This window comes from Festucalex cinctus, chromosome 7 (genome assembly GCF_051991245.1).
Source record: "Festucalex cinctus isolate MCC-2025b chromosome 7, RoL_Fcin_1.0, whole genome shotgun sequence".
In the NCBI taxonomy this organism is placed as follows: Eukaryota; Metazoa; Chordata; class Actinopteri; order Syngnathiformes; family Syngnathidae; genus Festucalex; species Festucalex cinctus.
The window spans coordinates 8055740-8078077 of NC_135417.1; the positions used below are offsets into that span (position 1 = coordinate 8055740).

Below are 22338 nucleotides of genomic sequence, written 5' to 3' on the forward strand. Positions count from 1 at the left end.
CCCGCACCTGTTCTGCTCTCATCTCATCAGCCCTTCGCTGACAGACTTCCGAGCTTTTACGTGCCCCCCCCCCTTCCGTCCCCCTCCATTCACTCCCTCCCCGAGACCGATCCCGCCCTTCCCCACAGACACACATCGATTGTACTGTACAATAGACGACAGTTGGATGGATTGATCACAAATTTCGTCTGATCTTTGATTGACTTTGGAAAAAAAAAAAAAAAAAAAAAAAGTCTCTCCGTAAATGTGATTTTTACATTAGCGATCCATTAAGTTGTATTATCGCTAATGATGATGCTCATAGCCGACATCAGACGAAGCCAAATGCACTTTCTGTCTGCGTGAAAGGTTGCAAAGAGAAACGGAATGGAATACAACTTTATTAGCTCGGCGATTGGGGGGAGATGCTCCTCGTTTTATAACAGCAAAGTGAATCTCTGTGTACATATTTTGCAACTTTAGGCAACGAGACCGAGCGGAAGGAGCGCAGCGGCGTCTCGCGCGTCAAACTCCGCGTGAATAATTGATAGCGTATATGCAGATGCGAATGGAAAACTGTACAAAAGTAACACTCAGAATGGTTCTGTTAGTTTTTATTAGTTGTAGTTATTTAATAAAAGATTAGTGATAGTTTAGTTTGTTAGTTTCAGTATTAGTTTTAGTTTTTTTAGGGTCACTAGGGTCATTCTTTTTTAATCAGCCTGTATATTCTTCAGATAAACATTAAATATAACATGGAACATCTTACTTTGCTTTAGCCATCAATTACATCATTGATTGATCAGCAAATTAAGAAAGACGATCACCGATTTGGCATAAAATGCAAAATATCATCCAATCACGATCCAGCTCATCAGATCGCTGTAAAAGTCTTGCAATAATTATTTTAACAGTAAGAGATAGACCAATATGTTTTTTTTAGGGCCAATATCAATACCGATTATTAGCAGTCAGGGACACCGTTAACCGATATTTGGAGCTGATATTCATTTGCGGTGAAATGGGAAGTATTTGTGTCAAAATTTTGACTGCATTTTTTTTTCTTATGGTAGAAAAGACGTCTTTGTTTTAAAAATTACAACAAAAAAGTGAACTCCCAGATAAATGAAGAAATATCCACCTTACGTTTTCTACAGTAAATATAGTTTTGTAGGTTTTTTTTTAATTTATTTTGATGTTTCACTGAGCTTTGTCTGAAGTTCAAACAAAAACCAAAGTGGAGGGAGTTCATCAGCATCTCTTAGAAAGTTAACTGAAAATTGAAACGGCAAAAATAATTCCCCGAGTTTGACACAATTTTGAGATGAAAAGGGTCGATGCCGATATGCAACAAAATGGCAAATATCGGTGTCGATAATCTCCCCGGCCAATAACTGGTCTATCACTATAGTGCTGATTAGGTTTCAGGGTGTTTTTTTGTGAATTTTAGTTATTTATTAAATGCTTAGTTATAGTTTAGTTAGTTAGTTTCAGTATTAGTTTTAGTTTTTTTTTTTTTTATTATTATTATTATTTTTCTTAATGTGTATTACTTGTGTGCAATATTTAAAAAACACCATGGTCGGGTTAATATCAAAATAAATCCACGTCAAATTACATTTAAAATCATCCCCAAAAGGCTCATGCATTAAATGAATTATCAAAGACAAAAACAAAGGACATTTTTGCTGTAGTCACAGATAATTTTTGTTAGTTTTATAAACATAAGATGTAGTTTCAGTTTTTTTTTTTTAAGGCATTTTTATTTTATTACGTCAAACTAATTGTTTTTTTTTTTATTTCATTTTTTTTGCGAGTTTTAGTGAACTAAAATAACCTTCCTACTCTTACACTGTCGATACAGCTATGTGAGGTTTAGATTTGTATTCTCTATGCATTGTTTACTTTTTTTTTGTGTGGTCACGTGTGTGTCTCCGACACTTGCGGAGTTGATGACGTGCAACTTGGTTGTTGTTTCAAGTGTTGTGTAAGTCTAGTCGCAGATATTAGCATTCAATTTGGGAAGCAGGTAGTGCGTAAATGCAGCCCTTTTGGTGACCTTCTTTCTGCTTGGAGGTGACTCAGACCTTGCGCCGCAACTTCTGTTTGCTTTGCCAACAGTCCCGACTCACAATAATCCACTTAAGCCACCAAAGGTTGTTTTGGACCACACACTCGCACTCATACAGGTACACACATACATGCAGCAGCCCCCCCTTTTCTTTTTTTACAGTCCCTCATGAGTAATGTTTGGGTTAGCGAGAAGACAAATGGGTGCCATCTCTCTTTCTTTTTTTTCTTTTTTTTTTTTTTTTTTTTTGTAATTGTCGGTGTGTGCATTGTTAAAACAATGCTCTTGAAGAGGCGAGCTTGAAACGAGGCCCGGGTCTTCATGCCCGGAATACGAAAAGAAAGTTGAGAGGATCCAGTTGGCTTCATCTGTTAATGAGGAGGAAACGTGCGCACGTGCGTGCGCGTGACGAGTGGAAGCAAAGTGCATAAAAGAATCGAGCGAGAGCATCCAAGACGGCTCCGCATTAACTTTTCAGGAGACGCGGGGCCGATACCGCTTCGGCGGGTCGTGTGCGTTCTTGACTGCTGCGCTTTGACGCTTTTTGACGGCGTCTCACTCGCAACTGCAGCTTTTGGCCATTTTTCGGCGTCTTCATAAAAACACCTTAATAATAGATCAAATGTGAGTGTGTGCGTGTTCACTTCACGTCTGACCGTCTCACTCCCATCTGTCTCGTTGCCCGGTCATGCCCCCCCCCCCACTTCACCATTTCCCTCTCTGAGTAAATCGGATTATCTGGGCTGTGTCAGCTAACGAGACCCCCATGTAGCCCCCCCATCCCCCAATTTCCCTCCAGGCCCTCTGACCACACCCATTCTCCTTGTACACACACACACACACACACACACACACACTTGACTGGGGGCTGGGGGGGTGGCTCACACTGTATTGAGGATTCCCTAATTATGCTGTAATTGGCCGTCTCTGTCTGTCCATCTGCCTGCTGTAGAAAGCAGATTGATCACTCCAGGTGCGTTTTAGGTGACTTTCTACGATGGGGATGGGCGACGTAAAGGGATACTTGACTCATTGAACAATTTCCAGCAGTGAAAAGTTCAGATTTTGTCCAGAATGAAAGAGAAGTAGGTAGCGGCCAATCACGGCTCACTTGTTTTCTGGGTTTGGTCAGTAAACTGAGCCATGATTGGTTGTTTCCTACTTCCTCAGCACAGGTGATGTCAACAGCAAGTAGAAAAATTTACTTTTTAAAGGTATAAATTGTACATGAAAAATATTGAAGTTGTAAAAAAAAAAAAAAAAAAAAAAAAAACAGCACCGACTATTGTTTTTCTGGGTAATTTTTTATTTTATTTTTATTTTTTTACCTCTAAACTCCAAGTGACATGTTGCAGACCACCGACCTGTATATATGACTGGATTGCCGATAGCCCATACTCGCCAGTGAAAGAGTTTGAAAAGTCACAGGGCGGGCATTTTTTTTTGCATTTTTTTTCTCCCGTTTTTTTGAATAATTTTTTTCCTCCTGTTTTTCTGAATATTTCCCTCATTTTCCCCTGTTTTTAAAAAAAAAAAAAATTTTTTTTAGACAGAAAAAATATTCAGTAAAACAGGAAAAAAAAGCAAAGCTCCCCCCAAAAATAATTTGGGAAAAAAAGGGAATGCAATGCTTCTATAAGTGACACAAAAAAATGTAAAAAAAATATATATATTTTTTTCAAATTCCATTCCCCCTCCCCCCCCCCAAAAAAAAATCAGAAACATTTTTTTTTTCACATTTTTTTCTCTTCTTTTTAATCAAGGGGCCACTCAGAGTCTGCAAGTTGCCCAGATGCAAATTCAGTTTACGTGTTTTCCAACACATCAAACAACATGGACTAAGTGTGTTACATTTCGGCTCTTCTTTCTACATCTGCCAGCGAGTCACTTGATCTAAAATGCTGTGTGTGTGCGTCTGTATGTATAATATAATATACAGTATGCGTGTGTGTTTCTCAAGCACCATTCATCCGTTTATTTGTTTTCAGCTGGCTGAGGCGCACAAGTTTCCTCCTGACAATACCAACAAACTGAGAATGTGAGACTTAAATCATAAATCGGGTGTAATCAAATCATGGCGGGGAAGTTCATGATTGATGCATCCAAAAGTGATTTGCGCCAAGGTCCATCAACGTAAATGTCAGCATTGAATGACCTTCGACTTGGGGCCGTTTTGGAGGGTCATGATGAATTGTTCAGTCTGACCTGCCTGGAATGTGTCTGACATTTTTTTTCCTCATCACAAACTGTTTTGTTTTGGGTATATATTTTTTTTATTGTGTCTCACCAAAGGGAGCTGTGGCTTCATTAAAGGAATTTTGAATACGGGTCTCAACAAAAATTCTTACCACGTCGTTAATTTGGGAACATCTTGGACAAATAAGAAGACAGAAGTACAAATGCTGAATGAAACGAGCTAAATTGTTTTACAATCCACATTGTTCCTTAAGATGACACCTTAATTTGAAATACATTGTTCTTCTTGTTTTGTTCTGTATTTTGTTTTGGAGAAAATATCTGGAGTTAATTTATACTCACTTTCCTTTTTTTTTTTATTTATTTTTTTTTTTTATTTAATTTATATATTAACTGGTAAAATTTTGGATTTTAAAGTTTATTTTGAGACGGTTAAACTCCATCAATTCATTCAATTTGAAAGTTTTTAGTTGTATAAATAATGGATTTAGTGTGGTCTCTGTATCCGCAGCCGGAAACGACATGAATTGCACGTTTCTGTAAAAAGAAAGATCGAATCGATGTTGGTTTTGGCTGCACACCACCACACTTCAATGCAATAGGTCAGCTAACATGCTAGCAATATGCTAACAGACTGTATGCTAATGAGCCTGACATACTTCCAGAAGGTTCCTAGGCAGATTGAGGGAGATTTTTACGTCAGTACCTCCTCCATAGACTCCTTATATTTCCGTATTGTTCCTTTCAGGTTGTCCACTCATTCACTGCAGACAGCAAACACACTTTCATCCATCTTCGCCCCATTATTAGGAACCCAAACAGACGTTGTCCTCCTCCCATTCCTTCCCTTCCCGCTCTCTCGCAATGCATCAATTATTCACGTGTGGATTTTGTAGCTGAGAAATTGACGACATGGTTCATTCATTATTCACGCGCCGCGTTGCCGGCTTCGGGAGATACTTGTGTAAACTTACTCGCACTAAGTACACTCAACTGTGTGTCATTGTCGACGTTCTCCGCAGTGTGCCGAGCGTCGGTGACGGTCAACGTGGCGCCGAAAGTGGAGGTGTTGAAGGACAAGATTGCCAAGCTGCCCTGCACGTACACCGTGTCGCCGGCGTCCAGTAACAACATCGTGGAGTGGCACATCGTGAGTTACTGCGGCCGTCAGTGTTGTGCACGTAGCATGCTAGCATGTTTGCGTTAATGGTACGACAACCGTTCCTGCCCTTTCTGGTCTTTTCAGGAGTTGCAGGGGAACAGGAAGCGCGTGGCTTACCGCATGCAGAGCGGCGAGGCCAAAAGCGACAAGGACACGCCCCTGAGCGGCCGCGTGAGCATCAACGACGACTTCACCTTAACCGTCACGTCGGTCCAACCCTCCGACGGACTCGTCTTCTTCTGCTCGGTCAACGCCGGGACTGCCGGCAGCGGAGAAGCCTCCACCGTTCTCAAAGTCTTCTGTGAGTCCGCCCAAAGTTGCTTGAGCGCTTGCTGAGATAAGAAGAATGCAAACATGCTAACGGCTGGTGCGCAAACATTAGCAACGTGATAGGAGGCCGCCATCTTTTGTGCAATTTTTGTAAACAAAAAATAAAACAGAAACCAAAAAAAAAAAAAAAACACACACAAAATGTGCACTTCAAATGCCTATAAAATACTACATGACAAAAACATTCTACTGCCCACCAGCGTTGTAGTTATAATTATAGTTATGGAATTTTCATTATAATTAATTTTTTGCTGTTGTTGTTTTTGTTTTGTTTTTAAATGTAGTTAGTTAGTTGTAATTAGTTATCAGAGCAGGTTTGTTAGTTTTTCTTTAGCTGGTTAGCTTTTTTTTTTATAAATGTTTTATAGTTTAGTTTTTCTGAGTTTTAGTATTAGTTTTAGTTTTTTTAATTTAAAAAAATTGTGCATTCTTTATGCTTTAAAAAAATCACAGTAGGCTGTTGTGTAGTAAATAAAAATCAACAATATTATTTGAAAAACATTTTCTAAATAACATCGACAAACATGTTTTTAGTTTAATTAATTTTTTTTTAAAGTCCTTTTGTGCTTTAAAAAAAAATCATTGTATTGTGTAGTAAAAAAATGATTACATTATTTGAAAAACATTTTCTAACATCGACAAACATGTTTTTCGTTTATTTTTATTTTTTTAAAAGTCCTCTCTCAAAATACTGCACAGTGTCCTTGAGTGCCAAGAAAGGCATCTCTAAATATATTATTATTATCATTATTATTATTATTATTATTATTATTTTATTTATTTATTTTAGTAGTAGTAGTAGTCGTAATTTAATATTATTATTCGGAGTAATTTATTATTATTAATATTATTATTATTATTATTATTATTTATTCAGTAATTTTATTTATTTTTTTATTAACTAAAATAACCAATCGGAAGAAGCCAATTGCCCGAGTAAGAGATGAAACGAAAAGTTTGAGAACATTGAGAAATAAAGAAGTGATGGTAGTGTTTTTCATTAATGCTATTTCAAAAATTATAATGACCCTGCAAGAAATTTCTCCCGTTCTCACATATGGCAACACAGAACACATATTTGGCAGATCGACAGGCATTTAACGCCAACTACCAACACGGTTGGTGCGTCTCTATATTGTGGAAGGAAGTCAACCATCAAATCACTCATGCTAACTGTTGGGTGATGCAAGTGAAAGTATGAAGGATGTCTAATCAGGGGTGACTGTGGGTGGGCCAAGGACACACATGGAGTTGGGGGGTTCGAACCCTCCAAGTGTTATTTCGGTGACATGTATCAGACATGACAGGTGTGATTGAACTTTTCATCAATTGTGTCAAGAATGATTAGCTGGCGCTTAATTGACTTCACCGGTAAACTTATTAAAGAAAATTGCTCAGCGTGGACTGGTGCAAATATTTGTTGCTTTTTGACAAACAAATACTTAGCATGCATCATTAGCCTTTTGACTTGAAAACAGGGAATGATGTCAAATTCTCTGTATTAAAGTCACTACTTCCACATAAATGCTAGCTAATGTAAGAAAATGTAGCAAAACAGGTTTTGCAGTCCAACATGTTTTCAAAATCATCTTGTTATCCATTAACCATGATGTACTCATAAAAAGAAAAAAGAAAAAAAAAGAATTTTGGTCAGTGGTGAGTGGGCGACTTTTATTATTAACAGTGGAGTGTTGGACAATACCGCAATGAAGTGCTGCTATTTGACCATTTAGTTTCGGGCACTTAGTGGGAAGAAAACAGCCCGCAGTTATTCATCGCTCGCGTTTGGCTGAGAGGGGAGGGGAGGATGAATTATATGACGTCGGTCGTGTTTTTGTGGTCTCCTGAAAGCTGAGCTGCGATAGTTTCTAGCGAGAATGTCAATTCAGAAATTTGTTTCTTAACATGTTTGAGGATAATTGCTAAAAATGTACAAAGACTTTGAACTGTGTTGTACTCTACTGTGGAGTGTTAATCACTAATTCAGTTTTCCTGATTTTTTTTTAAACAGTTCTTGGCAATAATATGTTATATGTGACCTCACTAGTCTAAACATGACATTCTGACTAAAAATTACATTTGTGGAATATGAATTATGAAACAAAATGCAACTGTTTTTATCCATCCCTGGGGGCGGCCATTTTGCCTCTTGCTGGCCACTGAAGATGACATCACAGTTGCTCAGTGCTCGGGCAACGGCCAATCACAGCGCATCTGTTTTCTGAAGCTGCGCTGTGATTGGTTGTTTCCTGAAACCTGGGCAACTGTGATGTCATCTTCAGTCGACGGCAAGTGGTAAAATGGCCACCCCCTGGGATGGATAAAAACCGCTGGATTTTTCTGCTTAACTCATATTCCACTAACGCAATATTAACTCATTCACTCCGAGATATTTTGAATGATTTTGCAAGGCTCACAGAATATTGTGTTCTATTGCTATAAAGACATGGAACCTATCAAAAGAAGGATTAGAGTCTCTTCTTTCATCAGGAAAAAAAAGTAGATTTCTGTTTCCATTTTGCAGTATATCTCTGGTTGATCTCTTATACTCTGCTGCCACCTTCTTGCCATTTTTGTTATAACTACCATTGCCATTACCATTCTCTTCAGTTGAGAGGCTGATTCAAAGCCTTCTGTATGCTCTAGCATAAAAAAAAAACATTGAACAAAATGTATAAATATGTCTTTGGGAGCATGGTAATATTTAAAATAGAACGTATTTATACGTTTTTGGGAGCAAATGAATTAACCAGAATAACAGATTTACACTAGTGGGTCTGCATGGAACATATTATTGTCAAAACAAAACAAAAAATCCGGGTTGACTTCCACTTTAAGAATTTGAGCACCTTCGCTCGCACCATCGGTTATTTGATGCAATTATGACATGCAATATGCTAGCTATGCTAAGCCTCCACCCTGAAAATGCCTCTTCCCTTCGATATACTCCACTGGTGTGACCACTTTAGAGCGCCTTGTTGTCCGCTGTGAGTGCACGCACGTCTTGCAGCGAAAGGCAGAAAAGTGAGGAGGATGGGGAAAAAAAACAAAAAAAACACGAATTAAGACGTTTGATTTGACAGCCATCTTGTGAGCCGAAGCTTCTTGCGGGAATGGCCACATAAGAGTGCCTCGTTGTTGTGGCATGGAAAAGCTCAGTGATGGGATAAATTCCAACCGTTGGAGGTTTTTCAGCGGATACATTTTTATAGCTCAAACATGCACAAAAGATGGTGACGACCTTGCATGTGAGCTGGAGAAAGAAGCGAAGAAACAAGGGTGAATCTTGCACCTGTGCGATAGTTTTTACAATCTCGGGAGTGTTTTTTTTTTTTTTTTTTCTCTCTTTTCTTCTTTTTGTGTGTGAGTGGATGATGTGACCCTTATCAGCTCATGTGAAGCCGGGTCACGGCTGGAATAACGCCGAGCAGGATATTTACTGCTCAAGTGAATTAACAAGGTCAGAAAGCCAGCGTGGGATGGCCGCGATGTTTTATGGGTGTTCGCCTCTAAGGTTAAAGGTGCGGGTGTTACTTCCTCTGAATCATAACGATATGATCATTTATCGTCACTCTCATCTTCCGCTCTGTTTTTTTTTTTTTTTTAAATCCTCTCTCAGTTGCTCCAGAGAAGCCCACCCTCACGCAAGCATCGACCCAAGCCATTTCTGTTGGACAGTCGACCAGCTCCGAGGTGTGTTTGCAAAACCAGCCCTATTATTAAAATTACTTTAACCAAGCACCACATAGTGGCCAGAGGTAGAATCCGAGTCAGTTTTTGCGCCTGTTGATGTTGTAAAATTCTCCTTGCTGTGGCCCAGTTCCATCTTATAGCTAAGACAGCTAGCTTGCTAGCCAACTTTAGCCCAGCTAGCTAGCTAACTGGGCTAAAGTTAGTTAACGCCCATCAGTTTTTGCCGTGCGTGACGGAGAGAGTCAGAAGCCCGCAGCAAACTAACGAAAAGTGTTGATAAACTCTAAAAACGGTTGGGTCAAAAATAACCCAAAATTTTCAAAAATTGACTTAGTTATTAAATGAAATTAATACGTTAAAATATATATACTTTTTAAATCCACAAAGCAACCTTTTTTTGGGGGCTTATTTGTGGGTTATTCGTTTGACCCAACTTTTTGTGTGAATTGAGTAACCCAACTGAATTTGGTCAGCAATTAAATGACCCAACTTTTGAAGTTATTTAATCCAAAACGTTGAGTCAAATAAAATAATAACATACAAAGCAACCCAATTTGTTGTTGTTGTTGTTGCAGTTTTGGGTAATTCATTGTACTCAACTTTTTGGTTAAATTGACTATCCCTATTGAACCCAATTGAATTGGGTGAAAAATGAACCGAGCCAACCCTTTTGAATTATTTAACCCAAAAGTTTGGGCAAAATTAAATTAATAACACACAGACAACCCAATTTTTGGGTTATATTGTGGGTTATTCATTTGACCCAAATCGCTCTATCCCTATTGTATTGCTCAGAAGGGCCAATTTATTCAATTCTTTTCAATGGGGGACACTGATTTAATAAAGTAGAAGACTGATTATGTTCCGGTATTGCTATACTGTCTGACTCTTTGATCCTGTAAACCAGATCGGGACCTGCGTGACAATGAATGGACACCCGCAGCCGAGGATCATCTGGTTTAAGGATGGCCAGCCCCTTCCCGAGGTCAAGGACAGGAAAGAAAGTATGTCGATAAATCATCATCATCGTGTCATCGTTTTTCAAGTCCCGTCGAACACAACTCACACATTGTCACTCTTGTTGGGAAAGAGACCTACATGGTCCCGTCTCTGGTGAGGGAGGCTTCGGGCCTCTACACCATCAAGAGCACCTTGTACATGCAGCCCAGCAAGGCCGACAAGGACTCGGTGTTCCAGTGCACGGTGGAGTACAGTCTGCCGGGAGACCAGATCAAGCAGAAGAAATCCGACACCATCAACCTCAACCTCAACTGTGAGCGCTCAAATTGACAGGACTCTTGTTTTGTAAAATGTCTGTGATGAACACCAAATCTTGTTTTGTTTGCTGTTCTCACTATCTTACATCCTTTGCTACTTAGTGTATTATCTAACAACTGTCTCACCCCCGCTGAGAGTGAAGGTGAGACACGCCAGACCACAGTAGCACGGAAAACAAATGTAGTCAAAGATTGTAGCAGGCTAGATAGCATCTTCCCGTGTACTAGCATATTGAATTTTATTGATATTTTTAAACTATAAAATGGCCCAATTCATGCTAACAACAACACGAATATAATCGCTAAAATGTAAAAGTAATGCATTAAATGACTAACACTTTTACCCTATGACGTATAAAGTAGTGTTGTCACGTTAGCTAGCGACACAATGCTTACTTAGCATGTTTGTGGAATGCTAGCTGGCTGTTTATGGACTCAAATACAGTAAAAGTAAAAAATGAATTCAATTCTTAACATTTTATTAACATTACAACAATATTAACAATTATTTTCTTACTACAATTAAAACAATCTCATCATGGTAGCTCAGCATAGCATCTTTGTGGAAGGCTAGCTAGCAGCTTGTGGCTCTTTTAAAGCAATTAAATTGAAATGACACCATTAGAATAATTATTTTTTTTATTTTGTATTAATATACCTTATCATGATAACCTTCCATCCTAGTTCTTTATCAGTTAAAATATTTTTGTTTTTTGTTTTTTTGTCTTAACGGCTACCAAAGTCCATGTTAGTTAGCTAGCTCAAGTTACAGTAGGTGTTTGATTTTCGCCACGTCACAGCTTCTGCGTGTCATTTAGCTGATTCTTTTGGTGGCGTCACGGTTGCTACTCCACCGCAGAAGACAAAGAATGCGGAGAATGAGGCGAGGAAAGACGAGTCACTGGGAAAGTGCTTGTGGAATGCTTTGTACCTCTCCGATTGATGACTTTACAGTGGTGCGGTGGACGCTCACCCTATTTAGGAATTCTCACCTGTTCCCTTCCAATGTCTGTCCTTGTCCATCTAGACCCCTCGGAGACGGCCACGTTTACCCTGCTCAACCCCGGCGCCGTCAAAGAGGGCGACAACGTCACCATGAAGTGCGAGACCGACGGGAACCCTCAACCCGAGTTTGACTTCACCAAAAACGTACGTTCAAAGAATTGTGTTGGATAAAACAAAAGCGGAAAATCCGATGACTTTTAAAGAGGCTCTTTAAAAAAAAATTTTTGCCATCCCTCCACTCCAGGACAAGCCGGTCTTCGGCGTGGGCGGTCTCCTGATGCTGAAATCCGCCAAGCGCACCGATACGGGCGTGTACAAGTGCAAGGCCATCGACTTTGACAACCTCGACGCCGACCTGACGGGCGAGATCACCCTCAGCGTGCACTGTGAGTGGGCTGCACATGACCCATTTTGTGAAACGTGATAGACCCACATGGAGGACCAAAACTGCCAAAATTTAAAATAAATAAATTACTAAATCAATAAATCAATCAATAAAAGTGGGGGGTGGTGGGGGGGGATTTAAAAATATCATTAAAAAATTAAATACAAAACATAAATATAAATGAAAATAAAAACAACTATAGATAGATAGATAGATAGATAGATAAAAGTAAAAATAAATACAAAAATAAAAAACGAGATTAAAAAATAAAAAATTTTGAAATAAATACAAAAATAAATATATACATATAAATCAATAAATAAAAATGCTCTGCTCTCTCACTTATTTTTAATTTAATTTTTTAATTTTATATATATATATATATATATATATATATATATATATATATATAGAGAGAGAGAGAGAGAGAGAGATAAAAGTAAATAAAAATAAAAAAACAATTCAAAAAATAAATCTAAAATTAAATGTGGAAGTAAATACAAAAATAAATATATACCGTACATATAATTAAATATCAATCAACAAATAAAAACACCGGGCTCTCATACTTATTTATTTTATGCTGCAGAATCTCGTTTTTTATTTGTGTATTTATTTTTACTTTTATGATATATGTATATATATTGTTGTTGTTGTTTTTAATTTCCATTTATATTATTTTTTTGGAATTTAAAACAATTTTGAATGATATTTTTTATCCATTTTTATTTTCACATTTATTCATTTACTTATTTATTTGGTCATTTATTTTTTTATTTTTTTTATTTGGCAGTTTTGGTCGCCCATAGACCCAGTGGCAGTTTATACTGTATGTATTGTTAATATTATAATATCAATTAACAGTGACAAGTAAAACAGCCTTTCAGACACATCCGACGATGCCCTTTTTTCCTTTGAGCGAAAGGTGGAAAAAAAAAAAAAATGCTCTAATTTGGCCAAGTTATCGGTACACGTGCCCACCGCTTAACTAACGCGTGTAAAGGACGAAAGGGGTCCGACCGTCCGGTCCGATTGTTCACGGTTCAGGCGTCACTTTAAAGTCATCCTAATTTGAGCTATTCAAACACATTACGGGGAGATAACGTTCGGAATTGTGCGGAACGGGCTTAGCCCAAAGTGGGCTTAACTTCAGAGAAAGGGCATCAAGCTTTGTACTTCCAAATATTCCCGCTTTGTGGAACCCTCTTAAGAGCTTTATTACACGCTCGCCAAAGCTCTTAATTGATTTTTCTTCTCTCTCCATGTCAGACATCGATCCGATGAATGTGAGCCCGGCGAAGCCTCAGGTTGTCATGTTCGGAGACACCGTGGAGTGGCAGTGTAAGACCAAAGCCTCTGCCCCGCATACGGTGCAATGGAAAAAGGTGAGAGGGCTCTTTTCACTTCCCTGCTTGACACTCAGGCAAAGTTATCCAAGATTAAAAAAAATACATGTGTATTTTAAGAAAATAGTCCTATTTATTACAGCTTGGGAAAAGTCAATAAAACTTTTTTATTGTTTTTTTTTTGTATAAAAATGCTATTTTCAAGACAGCTGTGGTTGATATGGGAATGGTATTATTTTCTTATTTTTCTAAATCTTACAGGTAAATTTAAGAACATTTTTCTTGTTCTGTTGGCAGATAATTGTGCTTACTTGAAGTAATAATTTTCTAAATTTGCTATATTTTTTTCTTAAATTTTCTACTGTCCTTTTTGCTTTTTTTTTTTTTTTTTTTTACAAGGCAGACTTATTTCAACAAAGAAAGTAATCAAACTGCCAACTCAAATGTCATCACCTCACAAAGTGAAATTAAGTCCAAACAAAAACACTTTTAAAAAAATAAAAACTATTTTGTTACGCAAGGATTTTTTCCCCCCCACACAGTCAAGCCAACAATAGTTGCGATTTGCTGTTGACGCACAGCTGCACTCGATGCCCTCCACTTGTAACACAAAAGAATGTTTCTCTTCTTCTCCAACTTTTTTTTCTTTTTTTTTCTTCTGTTGTGTCTTGCTGGCATGCGCTGCTGCTTTTTAGGAGGGAAAAACATTTCTTGTTGTTTCTTATGTGGCAGGATCTCCATGAGAAAGTTGTGGGTTCACTTCGGCCCACTGACTTTCATTTGTTATCGTTGTTTGTGTGTGTGTGAAAGCTGCACTTTTGCGTTCCCACAAAGTTACAAAATTAGGTGCACCCGCACAGTCGAGTGCCATTACGACGTCACGTCGGAATGGCATGTCATCGACGTGATTAATAACCATGATATTAGGAAATACTTAGTGTGATGCAGCCCCATAATACGTATTATAATTGTTAATATCTCAATCAGATCGATCTAAAACTAATCAAAGCAAAAAATAATAATAATATAAACAGGACATTATCCTTCAGAGATGTGATATTAACGTTAGGCGGAACTTTTCTTGTTTTTCTAACAAAAAAACAAAAAAATCAAATATTTTTTTCCTAAAGAAGCATAACTTTTTTCTTTAAAATAAAATACAATAAAATAAATTCTCATAATACTATGTTAAAAAATGGTTTTAAAAAAAACTTCAAATATTTTTTTCCCTCAAGAAGTGTATTTTTTTTTTCTTTAAAATAAAATACATGCCCTGCGATTGGCTGGCAACCAGTCCAGGGTGTACCCCGACGACTGCCCAAAGCTGAGAGAGGCTCCAGCTAGTCAAGTTAGCATTAGCATGCTAACTTGGCATTAGCGTTAGCATGCTTACATAGCATTAGCATGCTAACTACATAATAGAATTAGCATGCTAACTTAGCATTAGCATTCACATGCTAACTTAGCATTAGCATGTTAAGATAACTTAGCATTAGAATGCTAACTTAACATTAGCTTCACAAAAAAAGGGTAGGTAAGTTATCAAATTCATTCTGGACAAAATTCGAACTTTTCACTGCTGAAAATTGTTCAATGAGTCAAGTATCCCTTTAAAGAAAAAAATGCAGTAATCCTCTTCTCCTCTACTGGTGAGGACAAACGCAATAAAAAACGCAGAAAATGAAGGTTGCACCTAAATGAAATGTCCTCTACAATGTCTTATATGGTCACGTTTTGATCCCCGCAGGGTTCCAAGGTTCTCTCCCAGGACGGGACCCTGTCGATAAAAGCCGACTCGTACGAGAAAGATGGCGAGTACGTGTGCGTCGGGGCCGTGCCGTCCGTGCCGGGACTGACGGGCCAGGCGAGCGCCGCCCTCACCATCACAGGTACCAACCACGGATACCACAGGTACCAATGGCGGGACTTCGAAACAGAGAGAGAAACAGTAATCCTTGTTGTTTATATTTAGATTTAGATGCAAGTTTTTTCTGAACAATAGTTTAAAACATATTTTTCTATATCATTTTTATTTTTTTATGTACAGTATTTATTTTTGTTTTTATATTTTGGAGAACTATATGCCCGCTTATTAAGTTTTTTTATTTATTTTTTTTCTTTTCAAAGTTATTATTTTCTGATTTTCTCTTATCGCGGGGCCCCCCCTGCCCATCCTCCATGATTAGCGATATAAACATATATATATATATATATATATATATATATATATTTTTTTTTTTTAATCATCATGCATAAAGTAATAAAATATATGCATGTAAGGTGTAGATAGTTTTTTGACTAAAATGTTTTTGTTGACTAAAATGACATTTTCTTGGACTAAAATAAAGACTAAAATGCTAGATTTATAAGTCGACTAAAAAATTTACTAAATAAAAATTAGATGAGGTTGACTAACTGTAAAAAAAAACAAAAAACAAGCATGACTGAAATTGGACTAAAACTGAGACTAAATTTTAAAATGGCAGACAAAATTAACACTACTGTACGCTATCAGTAAGTAAGTCTATCTTGTTTCATCTCTGTATTTATAACAGCATCTGCATAAACCATCAAAAGTTCATTTTCCTCCCGCACGCCAACAGGATGCTAACAAACAATGCGTTGCTAGCGGCGCGGGTCAGGAAGGACGCAGCACAGTTGGAGGAAGCGGCAAAGCGAGGGCGGCGGCGCTTCCCACCTCGCCGGTTTACGCCCGACGCGGGATGACAAAAAAGCGTTTTGTTTGACACCCTTTTCCCCCCGCGCGTCCCTCCGCAGGAAAGCCCGTGATCGAGACGCCCGTCGGCGGGGAGGTGTCCAAGGAAGGGGATGAGGTGTCCCTGAGGTGCTCCGCCTTCGGCTCTCCCGCACCTCAGTTCACCTGGAAGCCCTCGGGGAAACAGGTACGCGGCTCGCTCGGAGCTAGCTAGCGTGGATGCAAATGTTTTGGTCCGAGAAAGTGGCGGCGATTGCAATACTCTGATTCTCATATATGATGGGGGGTTGTCAAAAATATGACTTTTTAACCCCTTCAGACCCATAGATGATTGCAGTAGGCATGACATATTTGCACATTTAATCCAATAAAAGGCATAACTAGGATGATCCTAGCTAACATATAATCTTGGTAGGTTTACAACACGTTACAGCTGTCTTATCCTGGCATGTATTCTTACAAATAAAATCACGAGATACCCATCCTCCAAAAAAAAATCATGTTCTATGTGGGGAAAAAAGAGTCAAAATCAGCAAAATAAAAACATGATACAACCCCCCCACCCAAAAAAAATAAAAATTCCAGGTTGTTCTTATGTGGGAAAAAGATTTTAAATCAGCAAAAAAAATCCCCGATATTCTGCCTAGAGATTGTCCACCAATTATTTTATCATTGAAAAATTTGTTTTCTTTAAAAATGTGTCTTTTGTTAAGTTTTTAATATTCCTTCATCTACAAATATAACAAGACAATTACTATTATTATTATTATTATTTTATTAAATTGATGAATCAGGCTTAAAAAAAACATTCTAACCGGATTTCCATCTTTTTATTGTACAATAACAAGACATTAATTCAGTTTGGTTTTTTTTGTTTTTTTGTTTTGTTTTTTTAGATTGGTCATGAAATTTTATTATTATTATTACATTGCAAAAGTAAAGCTGTTGAAATGGATCACTAGAACTTCAGAGCATTTTTTGGTGGCTTGCACAGAGATGGAAAATACTTGCACTATTATTATTATTTATTTATTTTTTTATTAATGCACTGCAGTTGAAAAGCAAAGCCCCCCCACCCCCGTAGGCGGGAGTCAGCTTGGCGTGACATCAAGTGAAATAATAAAAGAGGATAAAAGTATAATGAATCCTCCTTCAAAGTGCACCGTTTCATCTTGCAAATGCCGACGGCTCGCGGCGCTCCGAAAACATGAAAAGACGCTTGAATGAAAAAAACTAATAATTACAACAACAGAACGCGTCGACGCATTTGGACAGGCCCGCTCGCACGTGACGCGGTTGTTTTGTCGATCTCGCAGTCTGTGACGGTGGAGGGCAACAAGGTGGTGAGCACCGTCACCCTGCCGGCCAGCGCCACCGTCATGAAGGACGGCGTGACCTGCGAGGTGGCCAACGAGCACGGCGCCGATAGCAAGATCATCAGCGTGTCTCTCAAAAGAGGTCAGTTTGGTTTGCCAGCAATTTGTGTTGTTTTTGTTTGTTTTTTACAGTAATGAAGGTTTGTAATGTTTAAACAAGAAAGAAATGTGAGAAAATGTAAATTCCTCAATGAGAAAAGTGTATTAAAGTATGTGGCGTGAGGGGTTATTGAGCCTTAAAACATTTATAATGAATGTAAAACAAAGCTAAATTCTTTGCGGTTATTTTTTGGAATTTAACCCCAGCGGAAAAAGGATAGAAAACTGTAATACGTTATCTTAGTAATTATATATTTTTCACTGCCTACAAATTTGGACGTAACTTTACTTGGCTAGCAAGTGAGCTAGCATCTACTAGCAGCTAGTTGCTAGCAAGCTAGGAGCTAGCGAACTAGCAGTTAGTTTTTTTTTTTTGACATTGTACTCATTCAACGGATAACATTCGTACAAAATATACTTTTTTTAAAGTAGATTTTTAGAGATCTAGATTTTTTTTCATAAATATCAATAAAAACACAAGCTAACTTTCTAATAATTTCAGCGCTTACATTATCGCTCTTTTTTTCAAATCCACTTTTTTTTTAAGTAGCTGAAGCCTTTTTTTTCCCCCCATTTAAAATGAATAGAATGTTTCACTTTCAAAAAAATCTAAACTTTAGTTAACTTGGTGCTAAATTAGAATTTTTGAAAAGTGCTCATATAGCGCTAAACAATGTGCAATCTTCAACCTTTGTGACTCCACACCATCTTGATGCTGTTTTTTCTATTTTCCTGCACCCCGCCCCCGTTTCTTCTTCTTCTTCTTCTTCTTCTTCTTCTTCTTCTTCTTCTTCTTCTTCTTCTTCTTCTTCTTCTTCTTCTTCTTCTTCTTCTTCTTCTTCTCCTTCTTCTCCTTCTTCTCCTTCTTCTTCTTCTCCTTCTTCTTCTTCTTCTTCTTCTTTTTTTTCTCCTTCTTCCTCTTCTTCTTCCCATCCTCCTCCTCTTCTTCTCTTCCTTTTCTTCTTCCTTTTCTTCTTCTTCTTCTACTTCTTCTTCCGTTTCTTCTTCCTCCTTCTCCTTCTCCTTCTCTTCTTTGTTCTTCTTCCTCCTCCTCCTCCTCTTGTTCTTTTCCTTCTCCTCCTTCTCTTCTTTTCCTTCTTCTTCTTCCTCCTCCTCCTCTTCTTCTTGTTCTTCTTCTTCTTCCTCCTCCTCCTCTTCTTTTTTTCCTTCTTCCCCCTCCTCCTCTTCTTCTTCTTCCTTTTCTTCTTCTTCCTCTTCTTCTTCTTCTTCTTCTTCTTCTTCTTCTTCTTCTTCTCCTTCTTCTTCTCCTTTTTCTTATTCTTCCTCTTCTTCTTCTTCTGGTCTTTTTGCAGCTGTTGACTCCGCCGACAGAGGTAGCGCCTTCTCCCTCCTCCTCCTCCTCTTGTCCCCCCTTCTTTCAGGACTCTTGTCATTTTAGTACACTCCCCCTTAACCCCTTCCTCCTTCGCCCACCTGCCCACTTCCCTCCATCTTACATACTTACGCACACACGCACACACACCTACACACATTTACACAACTGCTGCACTGCAATCTTGTACATGAGCCCTCTTGCTACCAAACACTGTGGATATTGTATATTGTTCTTCTTTTTTCTTCTCTTGTCACCTTTGTAACGTCTGTGGGATATTTTGTGGATGCTGCGACATGTTTTTTTTTTGTGTGGCCCTCGGGGGACAATAAAGGATTCTATTCTATTCTATCCCTTCCTTTCCACTCTGTGTGCGTCTCCTTTCGGCTTCTTAGTTGCACGCTCGTCTTCTTTTCCTCACTGTTCGTGCGTGTGTGCTTTGCTAAGCTTACTGGACTGAGCGACTTTCTTTTTCTCAAAAGTGCTGCTCTCTGGAAACCCCGTGCTTAAGTCAGGTCTGTAACCGCTAACTTCACTCACGTGCCGTTTGTCTTCCTGTGTGTGTGTCCGTGTGTAGCCGATGTAGTGTAGTTTGTGTTTTTGACGGGAGCTGTTCGTGTACGCGTGCTTGTATTACTGCCGTCGTGGGGACAGACGTCAGCGGTCGGACGTTTTACGACAGAGTTAAGATCAGAAACTCGATACGATGACGTCGTTTGTTTTGAGGTGACTTCCTGCATTCAACCCGCGAGGAATTGACTCCTCCCCTAAAGAATCGCCAATATAAACTAGGGATGGGCGAATACCGATACCAGGTTTCAGTATTCAGCTTTATTGCAATGTAGCAGGTATTGCCGATACCAGTCACCGATACTTAAAAAAAAATCTGACATTGTGTAATTTCTCCTTGCTGGTAGTTAGTGCTACATTGCAACCATTAAGACACATCAACGAATGATTATGTGCATCACAAGTTCTTTTGTTCACATCTGACATTGTCTTAATTGAAATTTTATACATCAAAAGCTACTGGTGAGTAATTAAGAGTGGTCCCAAAAAAGTGGTATTAAACAACCCTAGTTTAAAAACAAAATAAACCAGGGTTTCCCCCAGCGCTTTTTTTAGTTGGCGGCTCGCCAGGCTTTTCTTTTGGAGAAATAGGGTCCTAAGTTTTCAACTTTTCAGAAAGCGGTCATGTGGCATCAAACTGTAAGCCGCGCTCGGTTATAGCTGTACTTGCTGTTTTTCATTTTGCTTGTTTTATATTGATGGCCTAGAAGTGTTTTCGCACAAGTATTTACAACAAATGTGACTTAACTGCTATGTTAGCTTAATTTATTGATAGAGAGATAGACGGCATGTTCCGATTTATTTCCAAATTATTATTATAATTAGTTTTAGTATGTGCTAATATTTTTTACAATATTGTGACCTTTTTTTATATCACCAACCTCCCCACAATATCGTGATAATTATCTGTTTCGTGACCTTCATATCGTGATAACATCGTATCGCGATGTTTGGATATCGTTACATCCCTAGTACCTAGTAACCAAAAGCACATATGAACGAGACTTTTAAAGTTTGTTCTTTTTCCAATCCTGATCAAAACAAAAAAATTCCCCAAATTTGGCTTTTCTCTGTTTTACTGTTTATTCGACGATTTCTTGGAACTTATGACAATAAAACCTCCCATTATGGCGGTATGATGATGGTATCGTGATGTCATGTCCCCACAAGTCCAGTAATAAAAGTGTGTGTGTGTGGTGGGGGGGGAGGGGGGGTTAATGTGTTTAATGTTTATCGTGTCGTGGCTGGTCAGCAGCTTCGTTGTTGTGAATATGCCGGTCCCGTTTTTTGTGGGTCCCATCACATTTCAGTCTTCTGCATTTAAGACTAACTCCACATCCCACTTCCCTCCCATCCCCACCCCCAATTTGGACCTCATCTGCCCCCCTATCCCATCTTCATCTACTTGTTACCATTGGATCAAATCTCCATACCAATCATCATGATTCAAATCAAACCAATCAACACCCTCCCTCCATCACCTCCAACTTCTTTCTTCCACTCGGATAAATTTCCACCTCCATCTTGCCCCTCCCCCCTCCCTCCTTCCCCATCCTCACCCCCATCCCGCCCCGTCATTGCGCCGCTGTAGCTGAGCAGCAGCAGGGAGGTTCCAGCGGGGTGGTGATCGCCGTGGTGGTGTGCGTGCTGCTGCTCCTGCTGCTGGTGGCCCTCATCTACTTCCTCAACAAGAAGAGCAAACTGCCCTGCGCCAAGAAGGACAAGAAGCAAGTGTGAGGCCTCCCGTTTCTCAAAACGTCTGCAACCACAACATCATTTCCGTTGCACAATAGCTTTATTTGGGATGAGCTTCATGTTAACCTTTGTAACTCACACACATATATTCTTTATCCTCTGCAAAAAACAAAACAACTAATAGTATTGTAGTTTACTTACAGTAGTTGTGAAAGTCTTCATTTGTGTCTACATGGCTGCCCCCCAGTGGCTAAATCTTGCACAACAATTTATCATCATACAGTTTTTTTTGTTTTTGTTTTAAATTGGTTGCTACTATGTGTTGCTATGTACATTTTAGTATAGATGCAATATTATAGTTATTACAAACATTATTATACTATAATAATAATAATAATAGTTATTATTATTATTATTATTATTATTATTATTATTATTATTATAGAGGGCTCGTTCTTTGTTAAAACACATTATATTAATTAACTCATTCACTGCCTTTGACAAGTATACTTGTCAATTGTATTTTTTAGAGCGGTGCTAAATGGGGGCGAATCTGAGCATGCTCCACTGTAAATATCAAACTTGGAAACAACTTTACTGATGCCCAACCACCGGTAGATGACATCATTGCCCCATTTTATAGGAAATAAACACAGTTTCAGAGTCCATGGGAGAAATGGCTGTATTTTGGCAAACCTACATTTTTCTGCTGTCAATTATAAAAGAACGGGACGGGACAAAAAGTAGGGAGTCTATTCTGTTATTTGGTAGATTCGGTTTATATATAATTATTGAATGTAATATCACGTGAGTATTGGAAATGTAAAAATTTTCTATAATGACTGGCAGTGAAGGAGTTAATTAATTTATTTATTTATTTATTTTGCAGGGGGAGGCCAGAACAAATTAATGGCGTTCCCATTTGTTTCAATGGGGAACTATGCTTTGAGATACAAATGCTTTGATTTAAGAGCGCGGTCATGGAACAAATTGTATCTCAATACACCCTAAACACGTATGCACCTTGAATATGTGTTGCTAACCAAAACAGCAGAACCACTTTCACAGTTTCCACTAAATTAACAGGTGGATGGCTTTTTTTTTT

At 38.5% G+C, this 22338-nt stretch overlaps 1 protein-coding gene across 5 annotated transcripts in view; it reads left to right on the top strand.

Moving 5' to 3' along the window:
- Positions 1 to 22338, top strand: part of bcam (basal cell adhesion molecule (Lutheran blood group)) — a 58682-nt gene that overhangs the window by 32724 nt on the left and 3620 nt on the right. The window contains exons 2-15 of one of the 5 annotated variants that reach the window (XR_013284318.1): positions 5269 to 5396; positions 5493 to 5709; positions 9358 to 9431; positions 10339 to 10435; positions 10522 to 10704; positions 11736 to 11857; positions 11958 to 12099; positions 13368 to 13483; positions 15192 to 15333; positions 16223 to 16347; positions 17477 to 17618; positions 18949 to 18969; positions 19364 to 19483; positions 21130 to 21254. Coding sequence is in view for 4 of the 5 variants with exons in the window: in XM_077527127.1 (XP_077383253.1) it covers positions 5269 to 5396; positions 5493 to 5709; positions 9358 to 9431; positions 10339 to 10435; positions 10522 to 10704; positions 11736 to 11857; positions 11958 to 12099; positions 13368 to 13483; positions 15192 to 15333; positions 16223 to 16347; positions 17477 to 17618; positions 18949 to 18969; positions 19451 to 19483; positions 21130 to 21271 (1684 nt within the window). In the remaining variant the exon portion in view is untranslated. The other 4 variants (XM_077527127.1, XM_077527131.1, XM_077527128.1 and 1 more) reach the window with 4 other exon arrangements.